Source organism: Gossypium hirsutum, chromosome A09 (assembly GCF_007990345.1).
Source record: "Gossypium hirsutum isolate 1008001.06 chromosome A09, Gossypium_hirsutum_v2.1, whole genome shotgun sequence".
NCBI lineage: Eukaryota > Viridiplantae > Streptophyta > Magnoliopsida > Malvales > Malvaceae > Gossypium > Gossypium hirsutum.
This window is the reverse complement of record NC_053432.1, coordinates 81,008,753-81,027,214: the sequence shown is the minus strand read 5'-3', so window position 1 is coordinate 81,027,214 and position 18,462 is coordinate 81,008,753. Positions and strand designations below refer to the sequence as shown.

At 33.3% G+C, this 18,462-nt stretch overlaps 4 protein-coding genes across 6 annotated transcripts; all 4 read right to left on the bottom strand.

The window, feature by feature from the left end:
* Positions 1–688: 688 nt before the first annotated feature.
* LOC121206279 (myosin-binding protein 7) lies at positions 689–4,257 on the bottom strand. 2 transcript variants are annotated; one of them, XM_041077118.1, is made up of 4 exons: positions 3,334–4,257; positions 1,510–2,831; positions 1,073–1,257; positions 689–937 (listed from the first exon to the last, which is right to left on the bottom strand). In XM_041077118.1, exons 1-3 carry the CDS (start codon positions 3,956–3,958, stop codon positions 1,198–1,200), a joined length of 2,007 nt encoding a protein of 668 aa, XP_040933052.1. In that variant the 5' UTR covers positions 3,959–4,257; the 3' UTR covers positions 689–937; positions 1,073–1,197. The 2 variants fall into 2 exon arrangements, with proteins under 2 accessions (XP_040933052.1, XP_040933051.1); XM_041077117.1 differs by having other exon boundaries at positions 689–929; positions 3,334–4,251.
* Positions 4,258–5,486: 1,229 nt separating this feature from the next.
* Positions 5,487–9,247, bottom strand: LOC121206278 (protein PHR1-LIKE 2). Its single transcript, XM_041077116.1, has 7 exons — positions 8,779–9,247; positions 7,058–7,134; positions 6,718–6,772; positions 6,342–6,420; positions 6,192–6,261; positions 5,840–6,089; positions 5,487–5,768 (listed from the first exon to the last, which is right to left on the bottom strand). Exons 1-7 carry the CDS (start codon positions 8,966–8,968, stop codon positions 5,728–5,730), a joined length of 762 nt encoding a protein of 253 aa, XP_040933050.1. The 5' UTR covers positions 8,969–9,247; the 3' UTR covers positions 5,487–5,727.
* A 2,667-nt stretch (positions 9,248–11,914) lies between these two features.
* Positions 11,915–13,519, bottom strand: LOC107942915 (probable pectinesterase 29). Its single transcript, XM_016876645.2, has 5 exons — positions 13,126–13,519; positions 12,892–13,045; positions 12,597–12,803; positions 12,248–12,495; positions 11,915–12,161 (listed from the first exon to the last, which is right to left on the bottom strand). Exons 1-5 carry the CDS (start codon positions 13,329–13,331, stop codon positions 11,993–11,995), a joined length of 984 nt encoding a protein of 327 aa, XP_016732134.1. The 5' UTR covers positions 13,332–13,519; the 3' UTR covers positions 11,915–11,992.
* A 1,852-nt stretch (positions 13,520–15,371) lies between these two features.
* On the bottom strand, positions 15,372–18,178 carry LOC107942921 (60S ribosomal protein L13a-4). 2 transcript variants are annotated; one of them, XR_001695940.2, is made up of 5 exons: positions 17,483–17,946; positions 16,989–17,105; positions 16,794–16,881; positions 15,898–16,135; positions 15,372–15,689 (listed from the first exon to the last, which is right to left on the bottom strand). XR_001695940.2 is itself a non-coding variant. In XM_016876649.2 (4 exons), the coding sequence occupies exons 1-4, from the start codon at positions 17,752–17,754 to the stop codon at positions 15,992–15,994; spliced, it is 621 nt and encodes a 206-aa protein (XP_016732138.1). In that variant the 5' UTR covers positions 17,755–18,178; the 3' UTR covers positions 15,733–15,991. The 2 variants fall into 2 exon arrangements, 1 of the variants encoding a protein (XP_016732138.1); XM_016876649.2 differs by lacking the exon at positions 15,372–15,689 and having other exon boundaries at positions 15,733–16,135; positions 17,483–18,178.
* Between the last annotated feature and the right edge of the window lie 284 nt (positions 18,179–18,462).

Genomic DNA, 18,462 nt, shown 5'->3' with positions numbered 1-18,462 from the left:
GTTTAAATGATAAAAACGCTATAAAAAGGTTGAATGCTTTTAAGGGCCCATTGTGTTTCCACTTTTAAGAATTTGATTAACAAATAAACCAAAAGTAAAATTAAGGTATCTTTTTTATATATATTTTGGCCTTCCCCCTAATAATACAAACAATTTCTTAATAATGCCAAACCTAATCTTTATATCTATACGAATAAAACATGAAACACAATAATTCATTTATATATATACACATGAACTTCAATCCATTATAAAAAATAATAGGGATACATGAACTGAGACATAATACAATTTGTTGATATAACCCCTCTCGTAACATGGTAGTCAGCAAATTTAGGATTTGCAAAAACAAAAATAGCACCATAACAATTATGTATATATACACATTTTTATCAGCGTTATAAATCAACCAACTAATAAAAAAGACTTAGTTTTGAACATTATGAACCTACGTTGTTTCGACTTTATTTTTCTTGAAAGTACCTATATCTGATATATGAATACATAGATATAACCTTCAAAGATCTTCTAAATACATGAAGAAACATAGAAAATGTGACCATACCCGTATTTCACACACCCGAGCCAAGTAACATAGCTAAGGAGGAGCTATAAACCAAATTTTAATATAAGTTGAACAAGGAAAAGGAAAAGAACTTGAGTAGTTTTCAACTACAAAACCAACAGATTCAGTCAAAATATGGTGACAATGTATTATTTATAGTAATAATAACAATGTATTCGATACAATAATTGACAACTTCTTTCATTGTTTCTAATACATTTTCTAATACATTCCCCCTTGAAGATATTACTACATATAATAACCTTAGCGAATGCCATTCGAATGCACTCAAAATCCGTAATCTATAAGTCCAAGTGGTAGTTACAGAGTGTGTGATCAACAGAAGCTCATTTCTTTGAGGAACCTAAAGAGCTACCAAGTAGTCAAAAATGGATTCTACAAGAATAAAATGAAACTAACATGTATATATATGTGTATGTATGAGTGTATATATCTCTTTTCAAGTAATATTTCCGTATCATGTAAAAGTTTCAGCAGATAACTTACTTGTGAAGTCGTCGGAAGTTGCAATTGAAGCCTTTGAAAGATATCAGCTGATACCAAATGAAGCCAATGAATCAAATTATGTAGCTCATCTTGTTTATCGAATTTCAAAAGTACCATCATCTCTCTTAAATGCTTCTCATTGCTCCTAAAGGAGCACCTTGTCGAAATCTTTTCTTGGACTTGACCTGAAATTATACAAGCTCCAGCAAGCAATTAAGTTGTTACCGGGCTAGATCCAAAAAAAGGGAATTAATGCATAGATTCATGGTTCTCTTTCTAGTTTCTACCAAGGTAAAAATATAGTTCAAAGTATTAGTTCGGTTTGGGATTTTTTGTAACTACTGTATACGAAAGTAGAAACTGTAATATTCTAGAAGAACTAATCACGCAAAACAAAGTGCAATATAGATTTGATGATGCAAAGAGTAATACAGCACCTTAGAGGATGGAGGTGGCAAAGAGGCCTGTTGCAAAGCCTTCCCGGGTTCTGATAACTGTCGTATCTCTCGAAGTTGATTTGCAAGATTTTCCATTATTTGCATTTGAACTTGTTCTCTTTCCTTGCGCTCTGCAGGTACGTTAAGCTTTTCTCTTCCTTGCTGTACAATCCTTAGCCTTTCTCTAAGTAAACCAACTTCATTATCGATTTTAAACTTTTCATAATCTAAAGCAGACGTGGAATTTCTACGAGAAATGGAAGGTGAAGATTTGACTCGTGAAGGACCAATTGGCGGTAACCCACCAGGTCTTTCTAAACTGTTTCTTTTCCTCGCAGGCTCAATTTCTAACCCACCAGTAGTTGGATTATCACATGTTTTAGGCAAGTTTGTGGTAACAGTTATTGATCTGTTGTCCTTTTTGTTTCCTCTCTCTTGATTAATGACATGAACATCGAGAATATGACGAACAATACTGAAATCTGAACCATGTAAGTCTTCTGCACGCTTCACCATTCTTTCATTATTAAATGAGGAAACTATATTAGCCTCAGTTGCTTTTGCTGTCGAATGTTGGTGTGAAGTGATTTCGCCAGATTTCACGTGCCAATCAGATTTCCAAGGAGTAGTCGACTCATGGTCACTTCTTGATGGATATGCTTGTTTCTTTTCAATGCTAGAACTCAAACCAGCACCTTCATTGAGTCTGGGAATTGGACACTCTTTCCCGAAATCAAAAGATTGATTTGGCGACTCAAAAGATGTGATCTCAAACTTCTCTCCAACAGACTGAGGCGACATTAGCACTGGCTCCTCATTCAAAGACTTTTGTTCCTGCATGGATGCCACGTCAAACATATCGATATCCAATTGATCTTTATCGAAAAACATGTGCTTGTAAGCTTCGACTTCCTTCTCCAAGAAAAGCTTTTCCCTTTCTCTCCTTAATAAAATTTCTTTGAGAATGTTCATTTCTTCAGCATCAAACGCGGTTTTTTCCTCTATCATCCTCTGGTACTGCTTAGCTTCCATCTCAATGGCTGCCTTCTCCTCTTGCAGTCGTAATATCATTGCCATAGCCTCATCCGCAGCAGTAGAAGCAGCAATTCTCTCCTTCTCAAGCTCAAGGTACAAAGCAGTACGGCCAGCATGCTCTTCATCTAGAGCTTGTTCTAAGACTCTAATTGAATTTTTGTCACCGCCACACTTGGACTCAACTACTGCTAATTCCTTCTTAGCCACAGCAAAAGGATCATCATCCGTTTCAAAACCCTGAGAACCTTGTTTAAGCAATCCAATTCCTTTTGAGCTTCCCTTTCCATCTAAATATACATAACGATGCACATTAGATGTGGTATTAGCACATGAAAAGGGAACGCAAGTTAAAAAGCAAAGGCACACTTGCTGCCTATGTTACTCAGACCCGGATGTGAGGATTGTTGGAGGGTCATATCCGCATATAAAAGTCCAAATAAGCATTGGATATTGGGATTTCAAGAAAAATGAATAGTCAGAGCAACATAGCCAGTTGCAAGTGCAAACACAAATGGATTTGCCACTTAGACATACACAAAACTCGATAGTATAAAATCATCATTACTCCATCATATTACATTCAAAGCGTTCTAAGAATCTAATAATTCTCAATTATCTGAAGCAAATCCTAAACATGGGGTTAGCCTTACAGGCATTGCTAGTCAAACAGGTGTTACCAAATAGATATCAAAGCATTATTAAATGAGTGAATTAATCATAATCAACATATTTCAATCATCCAAACAATCCTTATTATGAAATTCCAACATATCCAAAAATGAACATTACCTTCAGAATTAGCAGAAGTGGTGCTAGCTGTAGTCCCAAGTTTAGCACCAACACTAGCAGAAGAGCTCAAACCAACCAAAGGATCGTACAATGATGGAAAGGTCTTTCCACCACCATCACTAGCAGCTCTCTTGCGCCTCCTAAAACCAAGTCTAGGCCTCCCAGGCCTTTTAGGAATTGACCCAAAGCTTTCTTTTTTAGCTCCAACAATCTCCTTCTTCTCATGCCATGAACTACATGAAGCTTCCCCTGCCATTTCAACGTTCCCGTTTTGCCATTTCTCAGAATTCGATTGGCTGTCATTGCGTTCATCGCCATAATCTTCTCCATCGTAACAGCTGTTCCAGATTGAATCAAAAGGGAGCTTTTTCATTGCAGAAGATTGAACAGAAGAGATTTTAAGTGATGGGTCATTAACTAATATGGCTTGGACACAAATGTTCTTGTTTGGGTACCCAAACAATCCATTACAAGGACAAGGCAAGGACAGTCCAAATAAACCCAGAAGTTTTGAAGCCAAATAAGCAATAGATGATCCACAAAGCAATATATAAGCAATGAAAAGATCAAGGAAAGCACCCGCTAGGCCAATGAATGTCCATGAATTTATAAGCTCGCATGCCATCGATAAAAAGATAGGACGGAAGTTTTTCAAATTGAAAAAAGAAAGGCTTTTTCAATGCGGGTAAACTCACCCCCGAGTTGGTTTTATTGACTGACTCAATGATGATGGCGATCGAGAAAACGCCACAGGGGGTTGATCATTGAGTCGGGGAAGGATCGAAGAAGAAATTGGAAAGAGAAAGATATAGCTTTTGTTGTGTATTTTGTCAAGTTCCTATTTTTGAGTCTATTTGATTGATGTTTAAATGTTTTCCCGATTTTGAGAATTCGTTATTTAAAGGTTCGGTTACGATTCCGACGTGGACTCCACGTCGTCGTTTTATTTGGTAAGCCGGGTCGATTTCGACTCTATTTATGTATCAATGGCACTCGCATTTGTTTTAAGTTGGATTTTATTTAAAATATGTCCCATTCTCTAATTTTTATCTGTTTTTTTTATTTTTTTTCTTTGCTTAATAAATATTTTTATGAACTCTCATATAAATTTTAACTTTGCTTTTGCATATGTTTTTAGAGTTGAGTTTATTGTCATTATCTATCATTTAGTGTATGTTTATTTCTTTTGTTGATTCTTCTTATTGCTTTAGACTCTCGAGATTGCTTCTTTTATTATGATAAGTGTTTGTAATCACTCAAATATATGATGTTTGAAGTGTAAAAAATTTGATTTGTCAATGTTCTACAATGTTCTTTTTCTTGCTAAGACCAAAGTTTTTGTCCTATTGACAAAATTTGTCTTTCACAACAAATATTTGTTGTTTTTTTTATTTACCCATATTGCATGGCCTCATTCATGGACTAATTGAATTAATTTTCCCTTTCAAGAAAAAAAATGATTTTTTAACTATCATAATTAACTTAAATCCTTTTAGATTCAATAAATTATTTCGAATATATACATTTTTTTAAATACAAGTAATTTAATTATTTTTAGATATAATATTATATATTTAATTTTAAGGGTTATAAATTACATTATATTCCTTAAAAAACTAAATTATATAAAAAAATATAATACATTATAAAATGAAAATAGTCAAACTTGAATTTTATAAAATAAAAATAATATATCGCATATGGGGCTTATATGCTTTAGGTTAGTGATTCCATAACAATTATACTTAAAAGAGCTAATAATTCAAATTTCATCATTTATTAAAAATAGAACCCAACGTTGGGTCATTCGTTAAGGGTGTTTATACTTGATAATGGTATATGTGAATAGTGAATTAAAAATATTAATCAAAATAATAAAACTAACAAAAATCGGTTTAATCCGGTTTTTTGCCAATGAAACCAATCTTGAAACTATACTTTCGAGATTTTGATCCGATTTTTTCAACACTGAAGCAAAGAAAAACAATGCTACTTAAATTAAAAGGTATAGACTGATTGGACCAAAAACCACTTAGGCTATCAATTCAGAAAGAGGGGTTAAGCTTATAAACCCACAAACCGCTCGAAATTAATTGAACCAAACTAAAAATCAAATGAATTAGCAATTGAACTGGTTTTCTTAGAGAAGGCAATTGGAAGTTTTAGATTTAACCCTATATTCAAAAGGATCTGCTTTTAGTATATACACACCATTCATGATGCAGGTGATAAAAGAGAAAAATATATTTAGAGTGCGACAAAATAATAATTAATAATAATAAGTGAAAAGAGGTAGCATTTCTAAGATGGAAATGTTCTGCCCATTAACTAATATTAGGCATCACCCACTCTACTTCTTACCTTAAATTGTCATCTAAAGGCAAAGGGTCACCATTACCAAACAAGGGCCTGTGTCTCTTCCTCGTAACACCAGTCTGTAAAACAGGACTTTCAGTAGAAGTCAAGCAGCTATCAACAGAGCAGTCACCAAGTCAGGCTGGCATACCGGTAGTAGTAGCTTTGTTCTCTAAAGCTGCAGGAAGTTCGGGTAAGGAAGGCAATTTTATGTCATCGAAAGGGACCATCCCTTGACAATCGTTAGAAATTTTGATTCCCAGTTTGGAAAGCTCTTCTCTGGCAGCTTCGAGACCAGCAGAAGCAGCCACATGATCGCTCAAAGCTTTACAGGCTTTCTCGAGTATCGTCTGTAGGTATTTGCTTTGTGCTTCAATCCGAAGTTGAAGATGACGCTGTACCTGCAAGGTGAAAAACGATTAGGTTGGCATGTACATGTCCGAGATTAACCGTAAAAATATCGGGGAAAAGCCAATGTTACTGAAAAGTACAATATAGCCAACCTCTAATTGTTCATGTAGTCTTCGTTGCACTTCCATCTGTACTCTAAGAGCTTCAGTAACCTGGTAACCACTGTTTGGAAGATAAAGTTCAGAATTCATACAAAGCCCGAGAAAGTAACAAGATTGTGAAACAGAGAAGAAATAACATACTCATTCAAATCTTGCGCTACCAGTTTCGATGATGATGTTGTAGACGAACCAGTGTCCAGACTCTCTGCAACACAAGAAGCTGAAACACCAACAAAACATCCCGTTATCAGTCGATTAAGAGCATGGTAATTACTATCTAAGCATCTATTAGTTGACACAAGAATTTGCAGGACCACCATCAAAACTGCATATAGTAATACATTCTCGTGGCAGAAAGGAAAGCAATTGCAAAGAGGTTAAATGCTGATAAAGATTGAAAAACTTGGTAATTTTATCAAAACCAAAGAGGTATATGTCCACAAAAAAATTTGGTAATTTGGTACTCGGTCATGATTCATAAGTACATCAAAGGTCCAAGACTACATAATGCACATACCATCCTTAGAATTATCAGTTGATTCCTTGCAAGATTGTTTCCCCAGCCGGTATTTCTGCATATAAAGGTAGACAAGTAAAAGTAGAAAATACAAATGGTTAGAATTTCAAGTAGCAAGGGTGGCAAAGCTCCCTACTTCAAACACATGCATATATTAATTGCGCACGGTAAACACACATTAAGCTTAGTAATTCTGATCTATGTTGCTCCAACTCTTTGTTTTTCTTGAAAAGATCCATAGTTGACATAGAATGAGAGGGGCTTAAAACATGTCAGCACCAGTTAAAGTATGGAACAACTAAAGCTAATGACCATTAAAGATATGGCAATTGTTACAAACCTGAAGGTGTGATTTTAAGTGATAGAGGGTAAGGCCTTTTACTCCCATTGTTCTCATAATAGTCTTTGGGGTTGCTTCTGCAATGCATATCAAGACAAAACAAATAAGCAAGATCGAGATTTATTCAATATAACAGAAGGCTACACGATGTTGACTTATAATATCTTTGTCGATCAGCTATGTTTGGTTCAAGAAAGATCATTCCAAAATTCAAACAGACAAGCACATATGATCACCCTGTCTAAGGGACAATATTAAACCATGACACAACAATTATTGTTCGAGAAGTTAGGGCATAAATCATCTACATCTTTGGTTGAATATAAGCCAAGCATAGACCAGGAAATAATGTCCCAACTTCCGATTCAGAGCATAAGAAGCTTGATAAGCTTTTGCCTCAGCAGTGGTAAGCCTCAAGCAACCAAAAGGATGCCTAAGGGTTTGGTGGTTGCCATTTGGCCATCATAAAAGCACTCGTAATTTTATAACTTGTTCTATTTACGACATTGACACTTGACCCAAGCCACTCACAAAAGCAACTACTTTCGTACTCTTTCCCTTCATTTTGTGAACTCAAGCCCACAAGCGTCATTATTACAACTACAGCATATGGTTTATTTAGGTCAGAAGTATCGTCACAATTTCACACCAAAAATTGAGCTAGAAATACATTTCAATCCCAGTTGCTTGAGCATCGCATTAAAAAAATGAATGTTGCATATTTCCGAAAGAAGGAAAAAAACCTAGTTGTATGATGCTTGCACAATTGTTTCTTACAAGCTAATGCTTAAACAACGTAAATAACATTCTGCACAAACCCAGTTATTTTACCCAATACTAATACCACGAATATTCTTTCCAGACCAGGCAACAGTACCTCAGTTACTCTAGTTTGTCTTCCAACAAAAGTACCGTGTACCAAAATTATTGAACATAATGGCTCCTAAACAAGGATTTGTCCTTTTGAATTTTGATTGTATTTTTATCCTAGATGTCACCGTTGATTATCAAATGATGTTAATGGTATCAAAAACAGAACATGATTCTAAATCAGAACAATGGTTACAGTGAAAACAATTGTGGCTGGATTAAGTCAATGTTGATATTAAAAAAACATGTCTTCTACATTCAGAAAAGGGCAAAGAACACTCTTTTTAATCACTTCAATTACGCCTATAAAACAACTATATATCAAACATCCCCGATTAGTTCAACAATAATCTTTTTTAAAAAAGGGCAAAATACCATGAGTTAAAAAAACAAAACAAAAAAAAATAGGGACTTTGATCCATGGCAACACAAATTGACAACAAAAAGGCATAAACTTTAAAACCCAAAAGTTTCAACCACATAAAAGTATAAAAGGAAGCTAAAGCCTCAAATGCAAGGTTAACACAAAGAAACCAACGTACAACAATCTACCCCAAAGAACCCCAATGACCAAATCTCATCACTATTATATCACATCAACCAAAGATCTAAAGCAACAAGGAGAAGAAAAAAGTTAAGAAAGGGCAACCTACATTTTAAGAACTAAAAGCTTTAGAGAGTTAAAATTGATCCATCATTCAAAATTTCACTAAAAAAACATGGAAAACCTCAATTAACATTAAGATAAATCATTATTATCCAATCGAATGGGAAAAAAAAACTAAATATATTAAACAAAAAGGGGAAAAAAATCACATCTCTAGAGTTGAAAGCAAAAAATAAAAACTCACTGTCAGGGCCACCAAGTTGAGTAACAGCATCGACGAAACGTTCATGGAGCTCAGCTGTCCAACGGAGTCGAGGCTTGGGATCCGTTGTTAAAACCAAACAAGCATCGCTAGGCAAGTTGGTTCCATCAAACGACCCTTGATAATCTCCTACACTTCCATTCAACGGTAACGACCGAATAGCTGAGTACATTTCTCCTGAAACTTTTTCCTTTTATGCTTTTTTTTCCCAGGAAAGTGATGGAAAATACCCGGCCAGTACCAATTAGGAGTAAATCAGAGTTGGGTTTTGCTCGGTTTCGTATTAGGGGCACGGAGCCCCGGAATTTGAGACCCAGAGAGAGAGAATGACAAAAGCGAAGTGAGTGACTTTAGAAGCGTTGCAGAGGTTAAGACAGCGATGTCTTTGTCTCACTTTCAATTCCCTCTTCTTCTTTTTTCTCCTTTTTTTTTAATTCATTTTATTAGTATTTTATTATGCTAAATTAATGAATTTTTAATTCATATAAAAGATTTGAACTATTTTTTCCTTTTCTTTTGGCCTTTTCTTTTCTTTTTTTTTTTTGACAAAAAGAGTACTCTTTTTTATTTATTTTATATGTATGTCTATGTATAATGTATTTGTAAGATTGAAGGAATCATGTGCAGTCTAGTTGGCTTGTTTTATTTTAAGTATAATCGTTTAATTATTAAATTTTTATATAAAAATATATAAAACAACATAAATATTTTTTTAAAAATATAATAATAATTTAAATTTAATATTAGTATTAAATAAAAATAATTATATTGATATTAAATAAAATAAAAAAAACTCTTCCCCACCCCACCCCACCCCCGTCCCTTTCCTTTCCTCATCTTCGTCCTCCTCTTCACCTTCACCATTGTCTCTTTCCTTTCCTCCGGTGGATTTGATTACCGCTTCGGAACTCCGACCCGAGATCCGTCCGTGTCAATTGGGACAAAACTGGTAATGGCAACCACGCTGGTTCCGCTGCTGGTAATGATATGAGGTTTCAATATTACATGGGAAAAGTGTAACAGTGGGGTTGCTTTGTATTTTTTTTTTCTTTTTTTAAAAGAAATATTTTGTGTTGTTTTGTTTTGTTGACAATGACAACCTTTTCTTGTATTTCTTTTTTAGCTTTGATTGCATTGCCACAGCAGTACTATGAAATGACATCACAACAAATATTAAACATTACTGTTTGAGCTTTTTGCATTTATTACTTGGAAATGTTAACAACGTTGGGGCCTAAGAGATGCTCTGTTTCACAGTGAAAGCTTTCATTTTTTGACAGAAAGAGATATGCACAGAAATTCAAAGTGGATACAGGTGATTCAACTCCTATAAAAACGGTTGGCAAGCCCAACCCGGAATAATAAAAACAAAGGGCATTGAGGCCCGTTGATGTCAATTTTTGAGAGCTGGATTGAGAAGATGGTTGAAGGATTTGTGCTATGTAAGGAAAAGGTTTTTAGGCTTGTCTCATTGTGTACCGATCACTAGCTTTTGATGGGTTGTTATTATTTTAACTAACCTACTCATTGATCTAAGTTGTTGCTATTTATTTAGGTCTAACCCTGTACTTATTTCTAGAATATTGGATCTTAATAAAGTTAGAACCTCAATCGAATCCAACAAAACCAAGCTCAAAGGGTTTTAGTATATTGCACAAACAACCAACCACCGGTCGTAACCAACGGCTAGATTTTGATCATTGACAAGAATCAAGACCAAAGCAAACACCAACATTTACTGGGGTGAAGCCAATTTAGAAGGATTAAAGTGAAAATATGCTATTTTGTTGAATTGTTTAAAAAAAAATATATTTTTATTTTATAGTCATTGCCTACCACTTTATAAAAAATAAATAACTATTTTAAAACAATATAATTTGATATTTTAATAAAGTAATTGGATCCAGTTGTTGGAGCTCTTTGTTATTTTCCTTTTCCTCCAAACCGTAGTTGGTGAAAAGTTGTAACTTGTAAGAAACAAATTATATCTTATCCACCTTTCTTTCCCATAATTTCTTCCCCTAGAAGTGGGCCCAGTTTACGAAATTACGATAAAATAGGGATTCTTTTATTTTCTTTTTATCAATCAATAATAATCAACATATTCCTTCAATTAAAGATTTAATCCAATTAATATATAACCATATTTGAGTTCCACATTCATTTTTTACAACAGCAATTTGTTTATAAAAAATAAATAACAACTGTGTCACTTAAACTTAATTCCATTCCATTTTGTATTTTACAATCAAATTAAAACATCAAATCTATTTAAATATAAATAAATTCAATGGTATAGCCATTCAACCAAAAGAAAGTTAAGATTTTTCCATTAAATTACTAACATTTTTTAGAAACAAATATGAGTCGAAAAATTATTGTACCAATCACAACTATTTAACAATTGTAAAAATTGTTGATTTAAGTTTTAGCTCAATTCCTATCGATACTATTACTAATATATGAGGATGTGGGTTCAATACTTTAATTGCATTTACGCATATTATCCTTTTATTTAAGAATTTGGGAGGAATTTTTTTTTGTCTAAAGACAAATAAAGAAAAAATCTCTCCTATTTACACCAACAGCAAAGAATTAAATTATCACTATATTTATTCATTTTTCTACTTCTTCCAAGTGGAGGATGACAATAAGGGGTTGTTGGCTTTTTTCTACCAATTGGAGCCCTCCCTTCACCACCCCATAAAGATAGTCTACAAGGTTCATAGATACTCTTACTATAGGACACTTACCTATAAATCCGACTCCATTCAAACTTTTCTAGTTCACCCCAACATTCCACACCTTTTTAGGTATTGTATCAAAAAATAAATATTAAAAATCATGATCTTAGAACAAAAGTAAATAAAAAATTATAAAAATTAAAAAGCTATGAATACCTAATCAAGATAATTATTTTATTTTAAGTAACTTCATTACTTTTTAAACTTATTGTTGCACAATTCAATATAAAAACTTCTCACCATAATCTTATTTCACACTAGAACTACTAAAATTCAATAGATAAAGATTAGAACATAACATGATACGATTAATAAAGATTTCAATCGAACTAATTTTTAGAAAGTCGAAAAGCATTAAGGACTAAAAAAGAAAAAGACAAAGGATAAAAATTGTAGAATAGTTTTGATATTACAAAAAGCTACCAAAACGAGCTTTGGATAAGAAACAAAGGCTAGAAATACTTAGTAGGCATGGTTTGTAACCAGCCATCACTGTTAATGTAAGACATGCTTGTAAACTTAGACACAGTTCCATCATCCAGCTTCTTCTCCCACTTCACCCTCTTTGAAGTATCTGATCCGGGTCCATTGTTTCCATGCTCTGCATATGTTATAAGTTGCCTACACACCATTTCAGTTACATATTAAGATTCAAACTCCAAACTTATTAGATGTCATCTAGCTCATAAAAATGAATTCAAACTTACTCTTTGCCAACGAAGTTCCAAGAATCCCAACCACTAGGATGGATAATGTTTGAAAATTGGCAATTATAGAACAAGACCCTTGCAAATCCTCTCCATGGTCTGCCCAAATAGGTTGTGCCTTTGCCGTATACATTGCAGTTCTTGAACACAAATCCATTTGAGTCATTTGGGTTTTCTCTTCCTTGTGCTGTGATGAAACCTGCTACCCCTGGCTCCAACAGTTCACCAAGAAAACGTATCGAGCTACCCTACAAATAGTAACTAATTCTCATGCCCTTATCACATTGCAATCATCATTTCATTTTCTTCGACTTTGCATGAGCTGGAATTTTAAGTTTGCATGGATTACCTCATAGAGAGACTGTGCATTACCAAAGATGAAATCGACAGCTCCTTCAATGACACAATCCTTGAAGTAATGGCGACCAGCAGCATCCCACAAAGTATCTTGAACACTTGAGAATCCACATTTGTGGAACACACATTTGTCTCCACTAAGCATTGCAGCAACTGCTGGCACCCTAGGGTTTTTACTACTTGGACTGTTGTATGAATTCTTCATATTCATATACAAACAAAAAGAAGAGAAAAATAAGTATTTTTTTATATTGTATAAAAAAAAGAAAAAATGATTAAATTCGTACCACAAAACTAATGGATTGGACAACAATATTATCAGCAGAAGATGAGAAAGTTGGAGATACTAGATATGGCTCATTCCAAACCACCATAGTTTTTCTTTTTCCAGCTCCTTTAAGAATTATATATGGCTTATCAGATGGAATGTTCACCTTCTCCCTACATACATAATATTTTCAAGTAAATAAACAGAAAAATGAATTAAGAAATGAAAATATATAAGTCAATAATTGAATTACCTGTAAGTACCAGCACTAACAATGATGCAAAACCAGTACTGATTATTTGATGGAATGGAGTTTATAGCTGATTGAATTTTGGAATAATTACCACGCCCTTTTTGATCCACAAATAATGTTTTGCATTGTGCTTCTGCTGGTCTGTGTTGAAAACACAGTAAACAAGCAATGGCTAGGCTATAAAAGAAGCAGTAACTTAGTGTCATCTTGTGAAGATCTAACTTATGTAAAAAGTGGGATGGTGAGAAAAGAAAAGTTGGGATTTTAGAAATGAAATTAGAAAAGTTTTTAAAGGAGAAACTGTCAAATAGTTTGGAGGGAAACTTGAAAGTCAATTACGGGAAAGTATCAGTGATAACTATGTATATGATTTAGTTTCCTTTTAATTCTTCCCTAACTTTTTCTCTTTCATTTCATTTCAATTAACCCTTAATTTTCTCTTTACTTTCCTTTCACTTCTCCCTCGTTCCATTTTTTTTCTACTAGTTTCCTTTCCATTCTTTCTTCTTCTTCTTCTTCTTTTTTTAAAATTTGTTGTCTGGATTTGAATTTCTTTTAAGATGACAGTTTTTAAAAATATTAAGAATGATGTAATTGAAGGAAATTTTATAAAACGTGAACCTATTTAAAATGAAAAAGGATACCTTTTTTATATTAATTTTAATTTTAATTTTAATGTTGTCCTCATAATAATAATAATAATAATCCACGGGGAATGCTATCTCCAATCAATTTGCTTAATTCTTGTTTTTTCTTCTTAAGTTTGAGCTTAATTTTCTTCATTAAAAAACAACCGCATGCATTTGCAAGTGTTAGGAAATCTAGTTTATACATCAATAATTTATTTTATACAAATTTTGACACATTCCTACGTTGAATTTCTTTTACTGTTATTTTTTCATGTTAAAGTCAAGTTTAAAGTATTATTTTTTAAATCGATTGAGTATTAGTTTGATTAGCATTGGTATTGTTGTCAATGCAAGAGGATGTGAGTTTGAAAGTATTGAAACGCATTATCCTCCTATTTAATGGTTAATGAGAGACTATGAATAGTTCTAGATATTGTATCAAAAATAGCAATTATGGTAAGAACGAGATTAATATTTTTAAAAAATCAAATTTAAAATATTATAATAATTCATTTCATATAAATTTGATTATATCACGTTTTTAATCTAAAATTACCATGTCTATACATGGCCTTCAAATTGTTGTTTCATTTTAGAAAAAGTTGGATTTAGGAATGAAAGATGTGAATAATTTCACCTACTATAATTAATTTTTCTCTCAAATTCCTCAACTAATATAACCAAGTATGGATAAAGTCTTAACCCCAACAATTCTATCTATCCTTTATTTTATTTGACTTTGCCACCATCCTTGAGCTTACATGCTCCTATTAGTTTAGGTTAGGTCCACCATAATACCAGTTGTTTTTCTCTCCCAATTTCTCCTGACAAATACAAATTACTAAATGATCACATTTCCTAGTTTCCTTTTAATTTACAAAAGCTATAATTAGGGTTACAAAATATAGTAAGTACACATGGTTTATATTTGGTTCTAATCCCACGCATCAGCTAGTGAAAGCCTAATGACCAACACCCATTCCCTTACGTATTAGCTTAATGACTAATGCCCATTCCCATTGATGTCAAATGTTTGGGTTCCACTCTTTCTTACGTTTTACTCTACAGCGGGTATGGTCTCAACCATTCATACATACTATGTATTAGATTGTACTTAAACTTAAATTTTCTACTCGGAAAAGAAAAACGGACACACCTCAATTCTCTTTTATTGGTTTTCCCATGTTTCAATTTATTGTTTCATTCATAATAAATATTAAATTTAAATCCAACATACAAGACAATATATTAATTTTATTTTATATGTATACATAAAACTTTAATTTTAGTTCAATTGCATAGAATTAAAGAAATGAATTTATATATTTATTTTCATATTAGATTAATATAATTATTTGTCAATGTAATATTTATATTATAAAGTAAAATCAAATAACCTTATTTTAGTTGTCGGTCTCGGATACGATTTTAATCCGGATAACTGATTATCTTTTAACAAATTAAAAGAATCATAATTCTTAAAACCAAATATAAATCTGCTTTCATGCTTTTAATTTTCTATTTTTTCACAAGATAAAATAGATCCTAAGTTCCGGGCTAAGTAAATTTCAGATGAATTCCATTAGAGACGTTAATTTTCTGAGCACATTAACTCAATTGAGATTCAACACTTCGATCACCATTAAGACTTTGGCAAAACCCATCAAGTACATCTACAATTTGATGGCATAATTCCCACCTTATAAATAAGAACTAAAGACTGATCCATGGCTGAAAATAACCTAACATGTATGTAACATCAACCGTGTTGCAATCGGATGCGAAACTAGGAAACCGATGACAGAAGTATTCAACGGATAAGCCGTTTGGTCAAATTGGTAAATTACTGGACCATTCTCTGACAAGATATTAACGGTATAACGGCAAACAACACATTATATCATGCAGGTGAAATCGGACGCCAAAATGACCAACCTGAAAAGGGCGTACGCAAAAAAATGTAAAAGGCTAATAGTCGTTTGCTCAAATGGTAAAACTATTGGACTCTTAGTTCTAGTAAAATCATGATCAAATCCCGAAAAACTTAAATATCAAAAAACAGAAACTGGAAAACAGAAATGCTTCTCAAGCAATGAAGGAAAAAACCGAGATAACATACGAACATATTTAGCATAGCATCTACCTGAAACGATTGGGGGAATAAAATTATGAGCAACTCAAAAAGACATTATGGAAGTGCACTGAAACGTAACCGGAATGTTTCAATCATCTTTGAATCAATATTTGATAGGAGCAATAACTTCCAACTGGGCCCCAAGCTTCTCCTCAGCAACCTTCTCTGCTTTAACCCTAAGTTTAGTGAGTTGCTTTCTTCTCTCATATGCCACTTGAGCTCTTTCCTTCCTCTTCCTCTCAAGCTCCTGGAGAGAAGAATAGTTCAGCCATGAGTAACAAGATGTTATAAACTCAAAGGCCCAGGGTATAGATAGTTGTATATATTACGAAAAAGGTTAAAACAGTTCAAAATCACACAACAAATAACAAGCCTAATTCATCCAAGCAAATAACATTTATGGAAATAATGACATGAACTTGAGGATATGACAGTGAAAACATAAGAAAAATATTCTAGAAAAAGTTGGTCAATGCCAGCCTGTCAGATACGCATGTTAAGAGTAAGAATTTTCATACTAGAAGCTGAGCAACATAGGCTGAGAGTACAAAACATAAAAATGATGTTTCTTTTCCTTCCATGTAAGAATTTTTTTAAAAACTTTTTCCGAGTTTTACTATTCGGAAAATTATTCTATTGGCACCACACTAAAAATAAGCTTCAAGCACTGATAAATTTTAAACAAAAACAAGCCAACATCAATATTCAATGCCTTGCATATAAGGAAAGTAAGGAAGAAGAACAATCATAAATGAATATATATATGCACGCGCACGCGCACACATGAATATATATATGCACACACGCACACACACGTGCATGAATATATAAATAGTTCCAAAGTAAGAGTCGAGTAAAAAGCATTGAAAGACAAGTTGTATTTGAACAGGGTAACTAATCTTCACCTTGATGGTGTCATAATGGTTCCATCCAACCTCAGAGGAAAGCTTGCCCAACAAGCAGTACTTGTGTCCTTTCTGAAGCCTCAAAACCCTAATTTAAAAACCAAAAGAGGAACAAAAACATTAAACATAACTGGCCATTCAAGCAATCAAATTCTAAATTATGTGAAAGAAGTAAACGACGGCTTCAAAACTGACTTGAGAGCATCAGGAATAACCATCCTCTTTGTCTTATCATAAGGAGCTGGAATCCCCTCATAAGCCTTCAATCGAGCAAGAGCAGCTGCCCCACGCTTGGTCTTGTGGGGAATCATGCTTTAACCAAAACAGATGCCAATAATCAAAAGGAAAGTTAAAGCTCACTATAATTCAAGTCAAAGCAAAGCAGTGTTTATACTTTATGAACCGTACATATTAAAGCAAAATACCCTTCTTCAGCGGCATAAAATTCATAGATATTTGTAGCTTATAGTATTCACTAAATTCAGCAATATTCTCAAGCAAACTCATAAGTTCTTTTTCCTTTCTTTCCTATATTTTCCCAAGAACCAAACAACAACGAGAACACAGAAAATTCATCCAAAACTCTACAATGAAAAAAATCCAATGACAAAATAATAGAACTAATCTTCACAATAAAACGTTCATTAAAGAAACCCAATAGAGAGAAGGGAGTTAAAAAGAGAAATTACCCACGAATGGTACGCCAGAGGATCTTAGCAGGAGCACGAAAATGAATGGGGCCATGAGAAGGCTTAGTGTTCATCCGCTTCCTCAAGAACCTCATGTACTTCATCTTCTGCCTCACTAAACCACCCGACATACAAATCTCTTCGCATCGAACAACCACTACTTTTTGGCCATTCAACAACTCCTTGGCCAAAATGGAAGCCAACCTTCCTAGCATGTGATGCCTTGCATCCACAACCACTCTCTTGGTGCAGATCCCTGACCCTGAAACCATCTTGTTTCTCTTTTCTGGTTGGTTGATCGTTTAGGCCTGCTGCTGCTGCTGATGCTGCTGATGCTATTCTAACAAAAATATATCGATTCCTGACTAGGGTTTTTAGGGTTCAGCTTTCCTTTTTATCTTAGATTGGGTTGGGTTTTAGGTTTTAATAAATAAAATGGCTTAAATCCAAAATCATAATTTCACGGCCCATTTACTCAATTTTTCAAACCATTTTCAACTTAGAAAAACAATCTTTTTCTTTTTCTTTCTGTGTTTTTATTTTTATTTTTTGGAAGCTTTATATTTAGGATAAATCTTACAAATAATCGAATATGAAAAATGACCATTACTCAACCCATAAATTATTTGATTTCTATTATAAAAAACCTTTGAATTTAATTTAGTAATTATCACCTCGAAATAGTCCAATCAAATCAAAAAAGCAGAAAGTCGAATTTCAAATATTTTAACGCTATCGAAAACTTAGGGAACCTAATTAGACTGTTTTATTTATAATATATATTATTTTATAATTAGAAAAACCCAATTCCAATTTAAGCACAAATGATTATGGTTTTAAAACCAAACCAATCCACTCATCTACATTCAGTTAAACAAGTAATTAAAAGTTTATAAAAATGAAAATTTTATATATTAAAAAATTATAAAATCAAATTCAATTGATTTAACCTTCTTTATTTTTATTCCAATCATAACTAT